The sequence below is a fragment of the Thamnophis sirtalis genome, unplaced genomic scaffold (genome assembly GCF_051295495.1).
Source record: "Thamnophis sirtalis isolate CommonGarterSnake01/CBP01778 unplaced genomic scaffold, rThaSir2_p1.2 scaffold_7, whole genome shotgun sequence".
Classification (NCBI taxonomy): domain Eukaryota; kingdom Metazoa; phylum Chordata; class Lepidosauria; order Squamata; family Natricidae; genus Thamnophis; species Thamnophis sirtalis.
The window spans coordinates 92294585-92307911 of NW_028261387.1; the positions used below are offsets into that span (position 1 = coordinate 92294585).

At 40.8% G+C, this 13327-nt stretch overlaps 1 protein-coding gene across 1 annotated transcript in view; it reads right to left on the minus strand.

The window, feature by feature from the left end:
• Positions 1 to 13327, minus strand: part of TCEA2 (transcription elongation factor A2) — a 28250-nt gene that overhangs the window by 5849 nt on the left and 9074 nt on the right. The window contains 5 exon segments of the mRNA XM_087720608.1: positions 1142 to 1194; positions 1197 to 1295; positions 3049 to 3076; positions 3078 to 3107; positions 4555 to 4708. Coding sequence (XP_087576734.1) covers positions 1142 to 1194; positions 1197 to 1295; positions 3049 to 3076; positions 3078 to 3107; positions 4555 to 4708 — 364 coding nt within the window.

The window sequence follows — 13327 nt, forward strand, 5'->3', positions numbered from 1 at the left end:
TACCATCAATATGCGGACGATACTCAATTGTATCTGTCCGCCCCGTGCCAAATCAATGAAGCGGTTGACGTGATGGGCCGGGGTCTTGAAGCCGTTATGGGACTGGATGAGGGTTAACAAGCTTGTGCTCACCCAGAAAAGACCGAGTGGCTGCTGTGTTTCCTCCCAAAGATTTGGCCAATATTCCAACACTCAGGCTGGGGGGTCAAATTTTACACCCCTCAGAGAGGGTCCGCAACTTGGGAGTCCTCCTGGATCCACAGCTGTCATTCGACCACCATTTAGCGGCTGTGACCAGGGGGGCATTCGCCCAGGTACGCCTGGTGCGCCAGTTGCGACCCTACCTGAATCGGGAGGCCCTCACAACAGTCACTCGGCCCTTGTGACCTCTAGGCTGGAATACGGCAATGTGCTCTACATGGGGCTGCCCTTGAGAGCATCCGGCGACTTCAGCTAGTGCAGAACGCAGCCGCGCGAGTGATCGCGGGTGCACCTCGATTCACCCGCATAACACCTATCCTCCGCGAGCTGCGCTGGCTACCTGTCGATCTCCGGATGCGCTTCAAGGTGCTATTAATCACCCATAAAGCCCTACATGGCAGTGGATCTGGCTACTTGAGAGACCGCCTTCTGCCAATTACCTCCTACGACCTATAAGATCCCATAGACTAGGCCTCCTCCGCATTCCATCGGCCAGCCAGTGTCGGCTGGCAACTACAAGGAGGAGGGCCTTCTCAGCAGTAGCCCCGACCCTTTGGAACGAGCTCCCCGTGGAGATTCGTACCCTCTCCACCGTCCAAGCCTTCCGCATAGCCTTGAAGAACTGGCTCGCCCGTCAGGCCTGGGGATAAGGATCACTACCCCGCCCGAATGGATGAATGTATGTTGTTTACTATTTTATTATATGTTGTTGTCTTAATGTTGTATTTCCCCCTCCCTGGTTTCCTGTGAGCCGCCCTGAGTCCCCTCAGGGAAAAGGGCGGCCTACAAATGCTAATAAACCAAACCAAACCAAACTTTCAGATTCGGGTTTTCTCAGGTGTGCCAACATGACTCTTTTAATAAATTGGAACTTTGAGCAATACTTTGCCTTGGACTCTGATTTAATTTTGGATGCTATTTGGAAGCCTGACAGTCTCACCTCTGAGGTCATCACCGCAATTTGTTCGGGGGTGATCACTCCACACAAGACATCTTTCGCAGGTCCGGGTTCTTGGAGTCCTTGAGGTTGGAGAGGCGGCTCCTGATCCGATTTTTGTACTTCAAATCTGTGTTCTTCACATCTTGGAATATAAGTTCAGGTGCCATTAAGGACCATCGACACCGAGAGATGTGGGTTTGCTGGAGCTCCCGCCAGAATCTTATCAACACATCAGGAATGTGTCTATGTATTCACACACTAAGAGAGGGACCCCAAAGCCTTCAGGATTGAGGTAGTTATTTTATCAAGGGTCTGCCTTTTCTGACCTAGGCTTCCCCGAAAAGCACGAGGCAGAGTCCTGGTCCCGACAAAACCCCTTTTATTAAACGAATGTGAATTCCTCTCATTCACCTTCAGCAAAGGCCTGGCAAACAGTCTTTCAAAGGAGTATTTATGACCACAGACCTTATCTAGCTTGGAAAGCTGCCATGCAAATATTTTTTCAAATGGAGTGCTGTGCAAGGAAAGACTCGGTACAGAGTCTCTGAGATTCATCGGACAGATCTTCACACTCCTGAAACGAATGAAGAAATTGTTTCCTGCAAAAGCCCCCTCCCCTTTCTCTCCTCTTTTGTTTCCTATGGGAGGGCCATTCACCGTCCACCTGTGGCTTAACTCCCAAGTTGACCCTGATTTCTGAGCCGTTCTTTTCGTCTGGCAGCTCTGCGCGTGCGCACACTGGGAACAGGCTCAGCTGTTCCTCTGCCTCACTGCTGTCTAGCTCCGAAGGCAGCTGATCACTGCCAGATGGCTTCAGCCTCCGACACAGAGCCTTCATCCAAGCCTTTCCAGGACTGGCCCATGCTCCTCCCAAATCTCACTATCCGACTCTGCTGCCAGCTCCATTGGCCGCTGGCGGGCCACAACAAGTCACCATAAATGAACAGAAGACCTGACGGATGTCCAAAGGTGCTTTTTCAGGAGGCAACTGGACTTTTCTTGTTTTTCTTTTGAAGACGTTTGCTTGTCATCCAAGAAGCTTCTTCAGCTCTGACTGGATGGTGGGGGAATGGAAGGATTGATACTCCTTGCAGACAGCTGGACATTTGCATCCTTTTAGAAGGTCCTTGAGGCCACTTGGAGGCTCATCTGTGTCCTCAGGGTCACCTGAGTGGTGCAAATGGACATGGAACCCTCTTGACTGCAGGATGTTTTTCTGCCCAGAGTCCTTCCTGTTGAAGACACGCGTGTGAGGCTGCTGGGGATGAGTCTGGGTTGTCTGCATCTCCATGGGAGGCAAAACTTCTCTTCAAAGAAAAAAAAACAAGGAAGTCCAGTGGCCTCATGAAAAAGCACCTTTGGGACAACCACGACTGGATGATGGAGAATCTCCATAGACCTTTAACCCTGCTGGAGTTTCCACATGCATAATACCTTTACCCTAATTGATCCATGGGTCTAAAACGAGCAAAATATGGCCCATTTTTTAGTTCATTTCTGCCCTCCCCAGGCCCCAGTACTCTGGAAGCCTCCCTAAAGACTATGCACGTCCATTTTTTGCATAGGGAGCGGGTTTCGGGAAGCCAGAAATTCTGTATTCTGTGTATAAGACGCACCCAGATTTTCACCTCTCTTTTTAAGAGAAAAAGATACGTCTTATACTCCCAAAAATACAGTAACCTCTGAATCAGAATCCTGTATTTTATTTTATTTTTTGTTTTAGGTTGTTGGAAGAAATGTGGTAACTTCCTACAAGGTGATACCCTCAGGTGTCTGGGATTCAAATTTCAAGGCCTTTAACATGCCTAAAGGAGGGTAAGGGGATTGCAGGCCAAAACATCTGAATAATATCAGGTTACGTATCTCTTCGGTTTGGTTTCCTGATACCACAAACAAGGAAAGGATATATTCTTCAATCTGCCCAGCAAGTTGCTCCACAGTCAGCACCAATGGCCACATAAGTCATCTGTAAGGGAAAAAAGGAGCACAATAGGAATATTTAAGAGTGGGTGTTACAGGGAGTCTTCAATTTACAACCGTTCATTTGGCGACCGTTCAAAGTTACAAAGGGATTGAAAAAAGTGACTTATGATCATTTATCGCACGTATGACCACTGTTAGGAATATAATTCTAACGGTTGGGTTGGCAATATATAAATCATGTAACAATGTTGTACCTGTTTCTTTAAAGCATACTGTAAAATGTGATTGGTTGCTGTTTCCTCAATCGGCCATAAGAGGGAGCCAAATGACTGTTAGCTCTCTGTTCGTTAGATGCTGGGATGATCTGATCTGAGTGTTTTGGAAGCTGGCTGTTAGAAAGTGCCGTGAGCTATTGTAAGTTTTGCAACTGCTAGCAACTTTGAGTACTGAACTGATTGTATGCTACTGGACTATGTTATTTGGATTATACCTTAACTGAAAGACGTTGATGACTGACTGTCTTATCCGTGTATGATTTGGACTGTTTGATGGACTCTGATACCTCTATGGATGGATAGATGATAGATAGATATGTACGGTAGGTAGGTAGGTGGGTGGGTGGGTGGATGGATGGATGGATGGATGGATAGATAGATGATAGATAGATATGTAGGTAGGTAGGTAGGTAGGTAGAGAGAGAGACAGAGAGAGACAGAGACGGAGGGAGGCAGGGAGGGAGGGATGAGAGGGGAGAGAGAGATACTGATAGATAGATAGATAGATAGATAGATAGATAGATAGATAGATAGATAGATAGATAGATAGATAGACAGACAGACAGACAGACAGACATAATATCTACAGATGTATACCTATAGGTATTTATGGATGGATTGTATGGATGGATGTGTGTGTGTATATATATATATATATATATATATATATATATATATATATATATATATATATATAGAGAGAGAGAGAGAGAGAGAGAGAGAGAGAGAGAGAGAGAGAGAGAGAGAGAGAGAGAGAGAGAGAGAGAGAGAGAGAGAGAGAGAGAGAGAGAGAGAGAGAGAGAGAGAGAGAGAGAGAGAGAGAGAGAGAGAGAACATATGTATATGGGTGGGTGGGTAAATGGATGGAAAGATGATAAGATACTTTTGAGAGCGGGCATCGGAATTTCATTTTTAATGTATGCCACTGTGTACACAGAAAAAGTGACAATAGAGGTTATCTTATCTTATTGTGAATAAGATGAACATTACATACACCAGTAGTTGTGTTCAGTACTAGAAGGGAAAAGTGTTTAAGAAAGAAAAAAACAGGAGAAACAAGGCATGCCTAAGCGCACCGGCGTGACTAACGTCCTTGTCCTACCGTCCCCATTTATCTGTACCCATTTCCTGCGTTCTTATTCCTGTTTATTCTGATTCCTGCTACTGTATCTTGTACATGAGGGACAAACTACATAAATAAATAAAATAAAACACTCATTTCTCCTGGGACTTACTGTCTGTCTGGAGAGCTGAAGTTAACATTTCTCGACATTTGCCTCGAACTGTGTCACACGTGATGGGCACTGGGGGGAAAGTGGTGATTTTGGGAGTGGTGGGAGTTTTTACGGACTCCTGCCTTTTGATGGAGCTGAAAGAGAAAACAAACCTGTCAGGATTTTGAAGGTAGAATTCTGTATCTCTAGACGTTTCGAAGCCTCCCTCCTATTTTACCTGCAACATTATTTATTCTTTCCAAGTCTTTGGAATATAGAAAATAATCTCCAAACCTTTCTTGCGGTATTCCCCACATCTCTGAATCACAGGATTAAACTCACTAAAAGATTTTAAATGAATTCAAGAAGAGAGTTTTGAAAATTCAACTAATGAGACAGTGAAAATGTAAATGAGGAGAACTTTAAGCATTTAGACAATTGAGCGTAGTGACACCCTTTCTTTTTATACACAAAATTGGCAAAAACAACTGCAGTGATTCACTTAACAACCGTGGCAAGAAAGGTCTTAATGTAGGGCAAAACTCACTTAACAACTATCTCACTCAGCAACAGAAATTTTGGGCTAAAATTAAAGTTAAAAATAGCCTTTATAGCAGTGTTTCTCAACCTTGGTGACTTTAAGTCCTGTGGACTTCAACTCCCAGAATCCCCCAGCCAGCTGTGCTGGCTGGGGGATTCTGGGAGTTGAAGTCCACAGGACTTAAATTTGCCAAGTTTGAGAAACACTGCTTTATAGGCACAGCTTGTAACATTAATGTGGTTTTCTGCCACTATATGCGGTTGGCCCCAGGGTGGATTTGATTTAAATCAAGTCGACTTATATTGAAATTGAAATCACTCGTAAAAGGGTTTGATTTAAATCAACTTGATTGAAATCATCATTTTTAAAGAGCAACTGTAGTTTCTGTCCTGCAGCGGCTCCTCCTCTGACCTGCTATTGGCTCACCGACTGTCCCAATATTAGAGCCGAGGTGGCGCAGTGGTTAGGGTGCAGTACTGCAGGCCACTTTAGCTGACTGTGATCTGCAGTTCAACGGTTCAAATCTCACCGGCTCAAGGTCGACTCAGCCTTCCATCCTTCCGAGGTGGGTGAAATGAGGACCCGGACTGTGGGGGCAAGTTGCTGACTCAATTTGCTAAAAAATTTGTAAACCGCTTAGAGAGGGCTGAAAGCCCTATGAAGCGGTATATAAGTCTAATAAATAAATATAAATATAAATAATATAAATATAAATATAAATATAAATATAAATATAAATATAAATATAAATATAAATATAAATATAAATATAAATATAAATATAAATATAAATATAAATATAAATATAAATATAAATATAAATATAAATATAAATATAAATATAAATATAAATATAAATATAAATATAAATATAAATATAAATATAAATAATATAAATATTAATATTAATATTAATATTAATATTAATATTAATATTAATATTAATATAAATATAAATATAAATATAAATATAAATATAAATATAAATATAAAATATAAATAATATAAATATAAATATAAATATAAATATAAATATAAATAATATAAATATAAATAATATAAATATAAATATAAATATAAATATAAATATAAATATAAATATAAATATAAATATAAATATAAATATAAATATAAATATAAATATAAATATAAATATAAATATAAATATAAATATAAATATTAATATTAATATTAATATTAATATAAATATAAATATAAATATAAATATAAATATTAATATAAATAATATAAATATAAATATATAAATATATAAATATATAGTAGAATATACAGCCTCAGGCTATACAGAATGAAGATCCAGTTCATGGTGAATAAACTCAATTATTAATGTAGCTTAAATAGAAAACCATCTTTGGATAGATTTTTACTCCAAAAGCATTTTATTAAAATAAAATTGATTTTTAAAAAAAACCTGATTTAAATTAAAAAAACAATTTATTTTTTTAAAAAATCTGATTTTTTTAAAATTTAAAACAAAATCATCAATTTTTATCCACCCTGGTTGGCCCTGATGTGAAGGAGTCTCAAAGGTGCTTTTTTTTTTTTGAGAAATTTTTTTATTGTTTTAGTTAAACAAAAAAAAACAAGAAAAAAAATCATCTTTCGTTACATCTTGTTGAAAGCGTATCGGTTGGTTACAAATATATTCCGTGCGTTTCTTGCACAATCCTTACATATACTTCATTCATGTCGAGTTGCACATTTTAAGTCAAGAAAGAAAAATTATGCATTTTACTATCCCTGTACCACAATTCTCATTTGGTTACCATTATTTAAACATGTTTTTATCTAGAATCATTTATATTTAAAGACACAACCACCTACTGGCATTCATTTGCAGTTTCAATAGATCTCCAATACCATTACGCCTTTATGACATGTTCTAAAACAAATTCAGTTAAGTAAGAGATCTAAGCATTTCCCTACCCCATAACACACCTGTATCATTCAATATTATCCATTAACATTTCCTTGTTATTATTGTAGTTGACTCAAAAGTTATTTACTGTTTATCTCACCTCTCCTCTTTTTCAAGAGGCAACTGGACTTTCTGGTTTTTCTTTGAAAACATTTCGCTTCTCATCCAAGAAGCTCAAAGGGGTCCCATTGTAAGATTTCATCAGCAGTTTCCTTATCATCCAAATCCTTGGCTTAAAGGTTGACATTCATTCAGATCAGGAACATCCATTTTTCCCAATTTTTTGTAAAAAAAAAAATCCAGCAGTATCCTGTTTCAACAATGGTCAACACAATAGAGGTAGTCCTCGACTTATGACCACGAGGGAGTCCAACATTTCCATTGCTAAGCAAGACGATTGCTAAATGAGTTTTCCCCCATTTTACAAGCTTTCTTGCCACAGTTGTTAAGTGAATCAATGCAGTGGTTAAGTTAGCAACGCAGCTGGTTTCCCATTGACTTTGCTTGCCAGAAGAGGGGACCACGTCTCTCTCTCTCTCTCTCTCTCTCTCTCCCTCTCTCTCCCTCCCTCCCTCCCTCTCTCTCTCTCTCTCTCTCTCTCTCTCTCACACACACACACACACACACACACACAAAGAGGGACACTGCAACCGGTCACAAGTATCAATTAATTGCCAAGCATCTGAATTTTGATCACGTGACCATGGGAATGCTGTAACGGTTGTAAGTGTGAAAAATAGTCAGGAGTCACTTTTTTCAGTGCGGTTGTAGCTTTGGACGGTCACTAAATGAACTGTTGTAAGTCAAGGACTCCCTGCATTTGTGGGAAGCCTTTAAGCAAGACAAGAAGGCTACTGCTCCCCTACAGGTGGCCTGGAGCCCAGAAACCAAGCAAATCAACAGCTCTTCTCCATAAAGCATTTCTTCAATTGAAAATGGGATGGGATGGGATGGGATGGAATGGAATGGAATAGAATAGAAAACAGAGTTGGAAGGGACCTTGGAGGTCTTCTAGTCCAACCCCCTGGCGCTCAGGCCTCTTTCTCTCTTCAAATATCCCTTTTTGCAATTTTGGGGGAATCCGCCAGCAGAATAGAATATAAAATAGAATATACAAAATACAATTTAGAATAGAATAAGAATGAATAGAATAAAAATAAGGATAGGATAGGACAGGATAGAATGGAATGGAACGGAATAGAAAACAGAGTTGGAAGGGACCTTGGAGGTCTTCTAGTCCAACCCCCTTGCACTCAGGCCTCTTTCTCTCTTCAAATATCCCTTTTGCAATTTTGGGGAATCTGCCAGAATAGAATAGGAAATAGAATAGAAATAGAATAGAATATAGAATATAGAATAAGAATAAACAGAATAAGAATAGGATAGGATACAGAGTTGGAAGGGACCTTGGAAGTCTTCTAGTCCAACCCCCTTGCACTCAGGCCTCTTTCTCTCTTCAAATATCCCTTTTGCAATTTTGGGGAATCTGCCAGAATAGAATAGGAAATAGAATAGAAATAGAATAGAATATAGAATATAGAATAAGAATAAACAGAATAAGAATAGGATAGGATACAGAGTTGGAAGGGACCTTGGAGGTCTTCTAGTCCAACCCCCTGGCACTCAGGCCTCTTTCTCTCTTCAAATATCCCTTTTGCAATTTTGGGGAATCTGCCAGAATAGAATAGGAAATAGAATAGAATATATAAAATAGAATATAGAATAAGAATAAATAGAATAAGAATAGGACAGGATAATAGAATTGGAAGGGACCTTGGAGGTCTTCTAGTCCAACCCCCTGCTTAGGCAGGAAACCTAATACCATTTCAGACAAATGGTCATCCAATCCCTTCTTTAAAAATTCTTTCATTCAATTGCTTCATGTCGCTATCTTAGCTATAAGCTTTACTTCCTAAAGACATTTTAGAAAAGACGACATTTTGAGTGGATCGTGTAATCAGGGGAAGCAAGAAAAAAATCCTTCCGATCGACGGGAAACAACGCCACTGGATCAGTGGTAACCATCAAGCCAATACCTGGATGTACAGATTGGTCCCTTATGAAAAACGTTTATGAAAAACAGGAGAGGCGGAGAGAAAGATCCGATATCAATTGAATCGAATAGGTCACAAGGGGACGAGTTCTTTTTATAACTAAAAAAGAAATCCACCAAAGACGATAAAGGGAGCACATCGGGGTCCCTGCAGATTCCCTGACATGTTTGTGAGCAGGAGATCGCAGCTCCTGTTCATTTCAACAGATCCATAATGTCAAGTGTTTAGAAAACAGATCCTGCGGCATGTGCAGGTAGTCCTCGACTTACAACGGTTCACTTAGTGACCATTCGGACAGCACTGAAAAAAGGAACTTGTGAACAATTTTCAGACTTATCACCATTACAGCAGCCCCCAGGCTCACGTGATTTACAGCTGAATGCTTGACCACTGACTCACATTTATGACGGTTGCAGTATCCCAGGGTCCCTTTTGCAACCTTCTGACGAGCAAAGTCAATGGGAAAACCAGATTCACTTAACAACCGTGTCACTAACTTTAGAACTGCAGTGGTTCGTTTAACAAATGTGGAAAGTGGTAATATAGGGCAAAACTCACTTAACAAATTGCTAGCAACATACGTTTTGGGCTCAATTCTGGTCGTAAGCCGAGGACTACCTGCAGTGTCTAGAATAAACTTTCTATAACATCGATACCGGTTGTCCTTGACTTATGACCACAACTGAGACCAGAAATGTCCATTGCTAAGCAAGGCAGTGGTTAACACATCCCATTTTACGGTGTGCTTTGCCTTGATTGCTAAGTGAATCACTGAAGTTATTATGTGAATCAGCCAGTCATTAAGTGAATCTGGATTGTTCCGCTGACCTTGCTTGTTGGAAGCCAGCTGGGAAGGTCACAAATGGGGATCACGTAACCCCAGGGGACACTGCAACTGTTGTGAAGTGCCCAGATTTTGATCACAGGTATTTGCCACTGTCGCAGATCACGTGACTGTGGTGATACTGGGACAGTCTTAAGTGCGAGGACCAATCATAAGTCACTGTTTTACTGCTGTTGTAACTTCGAATGGTCACTAAATAAATAGATGAAGGTTGAGAACTACTTGTATATCCAAATCTTCGCTTCTATCTAGTTCTGTTCTACATTGGCAACAAAAACGAAATGCACAGGTACAGTATAGGTGGCACCTTGCTCAGTAGTAGTAACTGTGGGAGGGATCTTGGAGTCCTAGTGGACAACCATTTAAATAGGAGCCAGCTGTGTGCAGCAGCTGCCAAAAAAGCCAACACAGTCCTAGGCTGCATAAATAGAGAGATAGAATCAAGATATCACGTGAAGGGTTAATACCATTTTATAAAGCCTTGGGAAGGCCACACTTGGAATACAGCGTCCAGTTTTGGTTGCTATAATTTAAAAAAAAGATTTGGAGACCCTAGAAAGAGTGCAGAGAAGATGATTCAACTAAGATGATTAGGGGACCGGAGGCTAAAACATACAAAGAACAGTTGCTGGAATTGGGTATGTCTAGTTTGATGAAAAGAAGGACTAGGGGTGACATAATAGCAGTGTTCCGATATTTGAGGGGCTGCCACAAAGAAGAAGGGTTTAACATTCTCCAAAGCACCTCAAGGCAAGATAAGAAAAAAAAAAATGGATGGAAATTAATCAAGGAGAGAAGCAGCCTGGAATTAAGGAGAAATTCCTAACAGTTACGATAATTAATTAGTGGAACAACTTGCCTACAGTAGTTGTAAATGCTCCAACACCAGATGTTTGAAGTGGTGGGGTTTCCTGCCTAAGCAGGGGGTTGGACTAGAAGACCTCCAAAGTCCCTTCCAACTCAGTTATTCTATTCTATTAAGTATAAGTATCTGGTACTTAAATACAATGAAATTGGTTATACAATGAATTTGGTTGAAAGTGGTCTATTCTATTCCATTCTATTCTAGCATTCTATGTTGAAAGTGCTCCTTCCAATTACTCTGTAAAGTAGGTCCATTTTATGAGCTCCATATGCTGTGACAGACATGTTTTTTATCTTATAATTAGAGGCTCATGGTTTTCCTAAGACAAGTAAGAATTTGCCACCCCAAAAAACAAAATCTGGACAGTAGATATCTCAAAAGGCAAGTAGGGTGCATAAAAAGTATTAAACCACCGTGTGCGGCACAAACCTTGTGGAACTTAATTCATGGCTATGTATCTATTCTAATGTAATACAGAATAATCTGAGTAATTCCACCGCTAATGCCAATTAATTTGAGCATCGGAAGCATTTAATCTTTAGCAGCCTCCATTTAAGTGGCTTATCCAGATGGCATTAGCTTCTTCATGGTTCAACAGCAACAGCGCTTAAGACTTATATTCCACTTCACAGTGCTTCCCGGCCCTCTCTAAGCGGTTTTACAGAGTCAGTGTATTGCCCCCAACAATCAGGGTCCTCATTTGACCGACCTCGGAAGGATGGAAGGATGAGTCGACCTTGAGCCTGTCAGAATCAAACTGCTGGCAGCTGGCATTTAGCAGAAATAGTCTGCAGTACTGCATTCTCACCCCTGCACCACAAGATACAATAGCAATAGCAGTTAGACTTATATACCGCTTCATAGGGCTTTCAGCCCTCTCTAAGCAGTTTACAGAGTCAGCATATTGCCCCCAACAACAATCCGGGTCCTCATTTTACCCACCTCGGAAGGATGGAAGGCTGAGTCAACCTTGAGCCGGTGAGATTTGAACAGCTGAACTGCAGAACTGCAGTCAGCTGAAGTAGCCCGCAGTGCTGCATTTAACCACTGCGCCACCTCGGCTCATACAGGTAAATCAGAGAGGTTGCCACAAAGAGGAGAGGGTCAACTTATTCTCCAGACAAGAAGCAACGGATGGAAACTAATCAAGGAGAGAAGCAATCTGGAATTAAGGAGAAACTTCTTAATGGTGAGAACAATCAACCAGTGGAACAACTTGACACCGGAAGTTGTGGGAGCTACAACACTGGAGGTTTTTAAGAAGAGACTGGACAGCCGCTTGTCTGGAATGGTATAGGATCTTCTGCTTGAGCAGGGGGTTGGACTAGAAGACCCCCAATGTCCCTTCCCGCTCTATTCCGATTGATTCATTGAATTGCCTTCTACACAACAGCAGTAACCATTAAGTAAGAGTTCTGAGTAGCTTCAACATCCACTGTGCAAAGAATCTCCTGAATCTTAAAAGCGGTGCAAATGCCGACATGGGTTGGGTTGATAAGGAACAGGTCACAGGGACTTATGACCGTTTTTCACCCTTACGACCCTTGCAGCATCCCCATGGCCACATGGTCAAAATTCAAACGCTGGGCAACTGACTCGTATTTATGACGATTGCCGCATTGATCAGCTTTTGCGACCTTCTGACGAGCAAACTCAACGGGGAAGCCAGATTCACTCAACAACCGTGGGGCTAACTCAACAACTGCAACGATTCACTGAACAACGGTGGCAATGTCTCGCTTGGCAACAGAAATTGTGGGCTCAATTATGGTGGTACACCCATATCTTTTTTTTTTAATGGGTTCAAAAGTTTTATTTCTTTTAAAACAAACATTTCATCATTCCTCAATCAGTAAAACATCGAAGTACAATTTTTTGTATGTCAAGATAGTTCTAGTTTCTAGCCTAATGTATACCCCTCCCTCCCTCCCCCCCTCCTCCCCCCCCCAACTTTCATGACCTCAACCAACTGGATAGCCACTTATCTGGAATGGTATAGGGCAGGGGTCTCCAAACTTGGCAACTATAAGACTTGTGGACAGAATTTTCCAGCCAACAGAGCTGGGGCAGAGCTGGCTGGAGAATTCTGGGAGTTGAAGTTCAAAAGTCTTAAAAGTTGCCAAGTTTGAAGACTTCTGGTATAGGGTCTTCTGCTCGAGCCAGGGGTTGGACTAGAAGACTTCCGAGGTCCCTTCCATCTCTGTTATTCTGTTATTTGTACTTTGATTCAGGTCCTGAGGATACAGATAAACCTCCAAGTGGCCTCAATGACTCTTAGAGAGAGTGCTAACAACCACATGACTGCAAATAATATAAATCCTTCCATTCCCCACTATTCAGTCAGAACTGAAGGAACCTCTTGGATGAGAAGTGAAATGAATTCAAGGAAGAACAAAGAAAGTCCAGTTGCTTTTTGAAAAAGCACCTTTGGATCAATAAAAAAAATCATTCATAATACCCAAACTGCACAATGGATCGTGTTTCTCTGTATTATTGAATATTTGCCATAGCAAGATGTGGTTCGATGGTAA